Source organism: Poecilia mexicana, unplaced genomic scaffold (assembly GCF_051168715.1).
Source record: "Poecilia mexicana isolate PSO_F unplaced genomic scaffold, ASM5116871v1 scaffold_4, whole genome shotgun sequence".
NCBI lineage: Eukaryota > Metazoa > Chordata > Actinopteri > Cyprinodontiformes > Poeciliidae > Poecilia > Poecilia mexicana.
This window is the reverse complement of record NW_028263373.1, coordinates 8,863,264-8,870,732: the sequence shown is the minus strand read 5'-3', so window position 1 is coordinate 8,870,732 and position 7,469 is coordinate 8,863,264. Positions and strand designations below refer to the sequence as shown.

The following is a 7,469-nucleotide window of genomic DNA, read 5'->3' as shown; positions in this document are numbered from 1 at the left end:
TGATGCCTGGGTTGATGGTGTTAAAGGCTGAGCTGAAGTCCACAAACAGGATCCTGTTCGCGGGATGAAGTGCGGTCCCAAAATGACTGCATTGTCTGCTAACCTCTTTGCTCAGTAAACAAGCAGCAGGGGGTCTGTGATGACCTTCGCTCAAAGGAGTTCATGACCACAGGCGTAAGGGTGATAGGGCTCTGGTCATTCAACCCTGTGATGGTGTGTTTCTTGGGGACCCAATGAACTGATTTGATAAGCCACTTTTTAAAAAAAACAAAATCTGGTAAATAGAACCTGTCGACAGTGCAAGAAGATCTCGTAAAACAAGACATTTTGTCCTGATGAAGAGAAATTCAAGGTGAGTGACAGAATCACTGACATCAAAATGGCCATGATAGCATATCAATGACCCACCCACAAGGTTAGTGTTCATGATTCAACAACAAGACAAGGATTAAGCAAGAATTGGAGCCTCAAGGCCCTACACCCTGAAAACCAAAAATAACACAAATACCAATAAACCAATTTGTCACATTCAGCAAAAAAAAAAAAAAATATATATATATCTGGATGATTATCAAGACCTCACATGTTCCATGACAGCTGACATAAAACAAGCCTAGAATTTCAGAAAGAGAACATCGCACTGCAGTGAAATGGTCTGAGGCTTTTACTGCTTTAGAACCTGGACGACTTGATGCTCCCAAAACGGAATGATCCAAAAATCAGTTTTGGATCTTAAGCTCAAATTATGACAGCATGACTTCATAAACATGGTGTGTATTTGATGCAATCTTTTAAGGCCATTTATGCCCATTTTTTTTTTTAAGTTTGAATGAAGCTCATCTTCATATTGTCATGGTCCAATTGACAAACGGCATTTTGTCTAGCATGGATATTTCAAAAGTGCTATATTTTATTGGTTATCCTGGCATAACCAAGTTTGTTGGTTAGCTTGGTGCCACCTAATCCAACTGGAAATAATATTCTGTTTTTAAAAGTGAATATACTTGGTGCCATTTTTGCCATAATGTAAGTTTTGCAATGAGAACAATTGTCCATCGACATTTATCAATCGAAAACTTGAAATATTTGACTTTATATATGTCCACCAGTTCTGCATGGTGTGCTTAAAAGATTTTAATAATAAAAAGATTAACAAGGTATAAAATCATCCATTGCTTTGTGCCTTAATTGTGAAAATGGTAACTGAAGAAAAATAACACATAGAGTAGGAACAAGAGAAACAGAGGAAGATTGAGCTACGGAAGACACAGTTGTTTCTCCTTTGATAAAAGTTTCTTGTAATTAAAATCACATATCCTTCTATGTACTTGAAATCTCTTTGCAAAATGAAGAGCTTTCTGAGGTCATCAACAAAGTTTGAGCCTCATGTGAATGTCAGATGTGGCAGCAGATTGCATTGTGGTGTCTTAGAAGCAAATGTTTGGGCCCTGAGCTCAGTGCCAGACCATAGACAAGTGTCTTATGTGTCCCTTTTCTCTCAATGTCTTAACATGCAACATCCTGCTGTTTTACAGTGCTACGCTTTGATGTTGCAAATAACAGCCTTTCGCTTACTTTCGTGATCAAGACATGTGGCACATAAACTATCTTGTCAAGTTCCCATCACCTAATGTGCACATTTGTAACCTGCAAAGAAGTGCATGTCACAATCTTTAGTTTATAACTCAAAAAGGAAGTGCCTTATAGTGAAAGAAAAAATAAAATCCATATCTCACAGTACGGAAGTGGCTGCAGCTCTTAAGATTGAATAATCTTTTGAGATTTATGAACATAGAGCTGCGTGACATCAGATTGTAGAAGCATAAATACAAGATTACATTTGTTATAAATATTTCTTATTACCTTACCAGTGTCTGAACTGTAATGTGTATTTGACCCTATTCTTTAAAGTAGCACAATAATTACTTTGATAGGCATATTAATGTTACTAATGGTTGTCAATAAAATCACACTGCAAAATAGTGGCGCTGTTTTTAACAGTTTTCACACTTAATTGCAATAGCTACCATGTTGAATCCTCTACCAAAGCTATCCACTCAAGAACATATCTCTTTACAGGAGGTGCAAATAGTTGTGGAGGCTCCAGTAAACTGGACTGAACTGAATGACTATTGACTCTTAAAGCGACACAAATACCAACACAACAGACGGAAGAATAAAATATTATGTACTGTCCAAAATATTTTAAAACCCGGGCAAATTTTGTTTTTGTGGACAATGGTCGACAAAAGACAACATCATTATTGGTTTGTTAGTAATATCTGGTTAATTGACCAAACCTCTGTATCTAGTGAGTTTTGTTGAGCAGCTTTGCTGCTCTGAACTGATTTGTGTTGACCTGTGTAATGTGGGTGTGTCGTGAACAGAGAAAGGCATGCAGAGAGCCAAGCACACTAAGGAGGATGTTCTCGAGTAGAGGAACCTAATCTTTCCCAGCAGGGATCGAAGCAGCTCTGTAAGTATCTGAATAGAGATAATATCTCTATAATGAGGCCTGTTTTGTACCATCAAAGTCTTCAAAAGGATCTGAAACCTGACCTCCTTCCTAGCACGGACAATCTCTCAGTAAAAGCTCCCTATTATTAATTGTTTTCTGTTCCTGCTAAATGATTGTCTTGCTTTTTCTCTTGCTGTTTCTCTAACTTTGTACCCTTGGACTGCTGCCTTTTAACATAGCTACTTGGATTTCACCATCTTTTAGCAAAAATTTTCCTTTTTCAAATAAAAACTTTTCCACATACATACATTGTCCCTATGCAAACAATATACCAAAGTCATATAATTCAAGAAACAGTCTATTTTATGTAAAGTCAGTGATTATTATGCAGTTATTGTATTGTGATCTTAACAGCGCCAGGTAGATCAGTTCAGACCAAAGCACAGGTACGGCAGATATCTCTAGTTGTGGTTGGCTGCTAAACAAACGGATGTAGTTGAAGGAACTGACAAAGACCACCATGGTTTCGACCTGCCCATGACATTTGCATGTCCTGCTTCACAATCATTGTTCATTGTGAGCAGCGTTGTGATAAGCGAATTATCTTTCAGACGCTAACGGAGTTTTGGGAGATGTAAGTGCAGCTCTTAGCAAGATAACAAGCAAAGGTCCAAGCATCTGATAGAAAGAGATGAAAAACAATTGACACCTGTGTGGACAGATAATCTGGTCTATATAAAGCACAAGGAAGCAGAGACAGACAGACAGACAGGGGAGGTTGTTGGGTGAACAATTTGAAAATGCTGACTCGGCATTTTTTCACTCCGCAGATAAAGTCAACATTGTTAACAGCAGTGTTACGCTACCTGCCCTTTGAGTTGGTAATCATATGGTTAGATGACTCAGTTATTATAAACGATCATAAAATGCAAATCTGTGGCAGCCAAGTAAGTTATGATTTCTCTCGCTGGTACACATAACAATGCATTTAAAAAAAATCTAACAAGGCTTTTGTTTTTTTCTTAAAATCATTTAATTTTACGCAACCAGAATGGTAAGGGAAGAAAAAAAAATACCATTCACCTTGGGTTAGGTGTTCAACAAATTATGAATTTGTAAAAAAAAAAAAAGAAAAAAAAAAAAACTCATCTTCTATTAAGTAGCATGAAGGATCTGTGATTGTAGACTAGATTTTTAGAAATTTGTTTTTCAGTGGGTCTTTGAGCAACAAAATTATTTAAAATGTATGGAAAATCAATACAGAAACAATTCGCCAGGTCTTCCATCGTGGAAACAGAGAGATTTTATAAAGAGTGATGGTTAAAGATCTCTATCAATTTCTCTTTCTATGTTCTCCACTCTTGTGAAGGAGATTCAGTGCAAAAATCATGGACTGACAGCTGGGGTACTAACAGAGTTTATTAAAAACAAAAAAAAGGAGATATTTCTAAACGTCTTACTGTGAGACTGTGTTACATCAACAAAGCATTAGTTTATTCAGTACGTCCTCACCAGGGGTAATCGGTTCACCTCTGCATGTACGCTCAGCGGGTTCAGACAAACCGACAGACTCGTGTCAAAAAGGCACAAAAAATCTCACAGAAAAGAATCTCCATAATATCTCCCTGGCCAGGTGAAGCTGTTTCAACAACAGCCTACTCTCCGTCTGTTAAACAAATAAGGCAGCCCCTACAAAGGCGTGCAAAAGAATCCCCATGATCAAAGTACGTGTGAATGGCGGCCTCGTCGTGGCCTGGGTATTATCAGGCCCCATGAAAGCCTGTCTCCTCTTTTGTTGGTAGGGGCATTGACAGTCACTCACCAGGCAATGACTGTCACGTCGGCGCAAAGAGCCAGCCGTCGACAGGGGCCGACCACATCAAACGAGGCTGTCAGGGGGCCCTGCTTGTGAACTGTGGCAACAAACACCTCCTGATCCTCACCTACAGCTCAAGAACAGACACCCGCTGCTGTGCTTCCAGCCACTGCCTCCGCTGAGAAAAGATGTTCTGTCCGGACCTCATTTCCTCCTCCACTGCACCCCTCCCAGCGACCACCACCTTCCCTTGTCTCTCCCCCACTCTGTCAAGTAGTGCTTGTGCTAACCTCCCGTCTACTGACACACAAAGGCTCACTAAAGTGGGTTTGATGAGTGCACGTGAAGGGAAGGCCGGTGCTGCTGGAGGTCAGAAAGTGTACAGGATGTGAAGAACATAGTACAGTTTTACTTTCAATTTGAACTAGAGTCATATTTGATTTTTAACTTTTTTGGGTTGCGACTTTAAAAGTCACAGGGTGAAAGGAGGGGATGTATTTCAACAGGTTCTGACAAGTACTCTTTTCTGGATTATCTACAACTTTTTCTTTTTTTTTTAGCTTTGTAGTGATGGTTCACACTTAAAGTCAGTTCTTTAACTGGGTTAAAAAGATGTTTCTGTCTTCAGAAAAATATATCAGGCATTGTAAGATTCCTCTATTAACAATAATAAAACATTTTACAAAATTAATTGAAATTAAAATTAATCAAGATTAAAATTGTGGCAACTACTGTATTACCCTCCAATCAAAGCATAGTCATTGCTATTATATAAAAAAAAATAAAATAAAAAATGTTTTCATGGCATCTTTTTGGCCAATCAATAAAGAATAGGGTCTTGAGGTCTTCTTCAGATTACATACTTTAATAGCATATTTGTGCTATGATTATAATGACAGATAAAATATAGTCCCTAAAAAAAGACCAAATTAAACCACCACTGTCATTGATTTTTCCAGGAAATGTTTGTAAAGCCTAACCCAGAACTCAGGCAAACTATTCCTTTAATAAAACAAATGCATATGTTTGACGTGTACATCAATGCACTCTGTGTATATTTCTATGCATGTCTTAGACATGAGTTAATTAAACAAATTAAAACAATACATGAAATTTGCCATACCTTTATGACAGATTCATCCTCCGGCAAGTTCAAATGAATGTGGACACTGCCATCTATAGGTCAAACATATGTAAGTTTTATTTGAAAACGATGAGGGTGCACAAGTGATACCAAAATATATGTTTTTAAAGTATTGGGAACCCAGTTAAGTTCTACTCATAGCAATGAAAGACAGACACTATAAATGTTAGAAACTCTTTGGTATTCATGCTTTGGTGTGTGGACCACTCCGCATTCTTGCTCCTGAGAATAACTGTCCTGGGATCGACTATCTTAGCAGTGGACAATGGACCAAAGACCTGCACTTAACAGTATTATTTATTATTTTGGTATTACTTCGTGTGCTAAATCTTAACATATCCATGTCATTATTCGCTGTATACTACTTCAATTCTTAATATTGAAGCTATATGAATAAATTAATTTATACCACTATTATTATTATTATTATTATTATTATTATTATTATTATTATTATTATTATTATTATTATTATTATTATTATTATTATAGCGAACAATAATAATAATTACTACTACTACTACTACTAATAATAATAATAATAATAATAATAATAATAATAATAATGAGAAGAAGAAGAAGAAGAAGAAGAAGAAGAAGAAGAAGAAGAAGAAGAAGAAGAAGAAGAAGAAGATATTTCTAGCAGCAGCAACAGTATTACCAACTGCAACTACTAAATATGAATAATACCAGTAATAGAGTAAAAAAAACATATTACAACAACAACAACAACAACAACAACAATAATAATAATAATAATAATAATAATAATAATAATAATAACTTGTATTTATGTTGTATGTTTTAGCATATCTACCTCCATATTCCTCGAGTCGCTGTTCGATGTTATCTGAACTCCTCTCATCAGGCCTGACGAAGGGGACATTATCTCGGCTGCCGATTAGCTAAGTCTTTTCCAATATGGCAGCGTAGTGCTCTTGGAGTAACGCGGCTGTTACATGTCAACATGTCTCTTCTCCGAGCTTGCTCTCTCGCCAAATGCCTCGGTCGGCGCAGTTTAGCGGACGTTCGCAGGTGTTTTGCGGACCGCTGCCAGCTGTGTGTCTCTGTGAGAAGCGCCGCAGTCAGACGGATTTCAGGTAAGCCGCAGAAGGGAACTCTGTTCCTGAGGGATACCAGTTTATCCTCCATGAAAAGTTTACTCATGTCTTCGCGTCTTACCCTTAATATAGTTTCTACCTTTCATTGCGCTAATACTCTGGTTTTGCTCAAAACCTCAATTATTCGTCCTTCATCGAGTAGCTTTGTTAGCTTCGTGGTTGGTCCACGTTCTTACCTTGATGTTGGCAAACAAAGTGATAAAATCACATGTTTTCAAACGAATACACACAGTTCATCACCAACTATTATTCTCGACGATGACTTCTACTGCTGTATCTTGATGGTTGGTGGTTTAAAATTTCTTGTCTCTTCGTCCTTGAGCCAGAGACTGAGGTTCCAGATCATGTAGCAACACGAGGTTTTCTCTTTTTGTGTGTCACTGCGGGATATTTTGAGTTTATACTTTAAAACATACATGTGACCTTAGAGTTTCGGTGTCAATATACTAGTGATGCAGTATTGCAACCTCATAGATGTGCACGGATATAGTATTGTAAGTGTAGTCTTTCAGCTGAATGAATTGTCCCTTATGTTTCCGTGTTTTGTGTTCATATCACTGACTGGATGAGAGTTGTAGTGGCATTATGAAAATGGAAAGTAGCGAGAGAATTGAGAAAGAACATTTACAAATGCACGTTTTTTGAATATCTGCTTCAGATCAAGAATGAAAAACAAAATGTTAGTTTTTGAGAATTACAAGCATGTTTATGTCGGAGAGATGAACCACACTGTGTTTGTTTTTCTTTTTGTTTTGTTTTTCTTCCAGAAACACCTTTGTACCTACAAAGAAGAAATATTTCGTCTGTAATCCCGAAATCAGAGGATGCAAAGAAACGTGTTCATGAACAGTCTCAGTTGTTAGATGGTATGTTGACTTAGATTGCAGATATCACTTTTAATGAACAAAAAAGAATTGGAGAATCGGCTTT

The 7,469-nt window shown here is 37.3% G+C and overlaps 1 protein-coding gene across 1 annotated transcript in view; it reads left to right on the top strand.

The window, feature by feature from the left end:
* The first annotated feature begins 6,311 nt into the window (after nt 1-6,311).
* polrmt (polymerase (RNA) mitochondrial (DNA directed)) overlaps nt 6,312-7,469 on the top strand; it is a 42,073-nt gene continuing 40,915 nt past the window's right edge. Inside the window, exons 1-2 of the mRNA XM_015006467.2 lie at nt 6,312-6,518; nt 7,307-7,405. Of these exons, the coding sequence (XP_014861953.1) occupies nt 6,386-6,518; nt 7,307-7,405 (232 nt within the window). The 5' untranslated portion in view covers nt 6,312-6,385. The remainder of the gene's footprint in view (nt 6,519-7,306; nt 7,406-7,469) is intronic.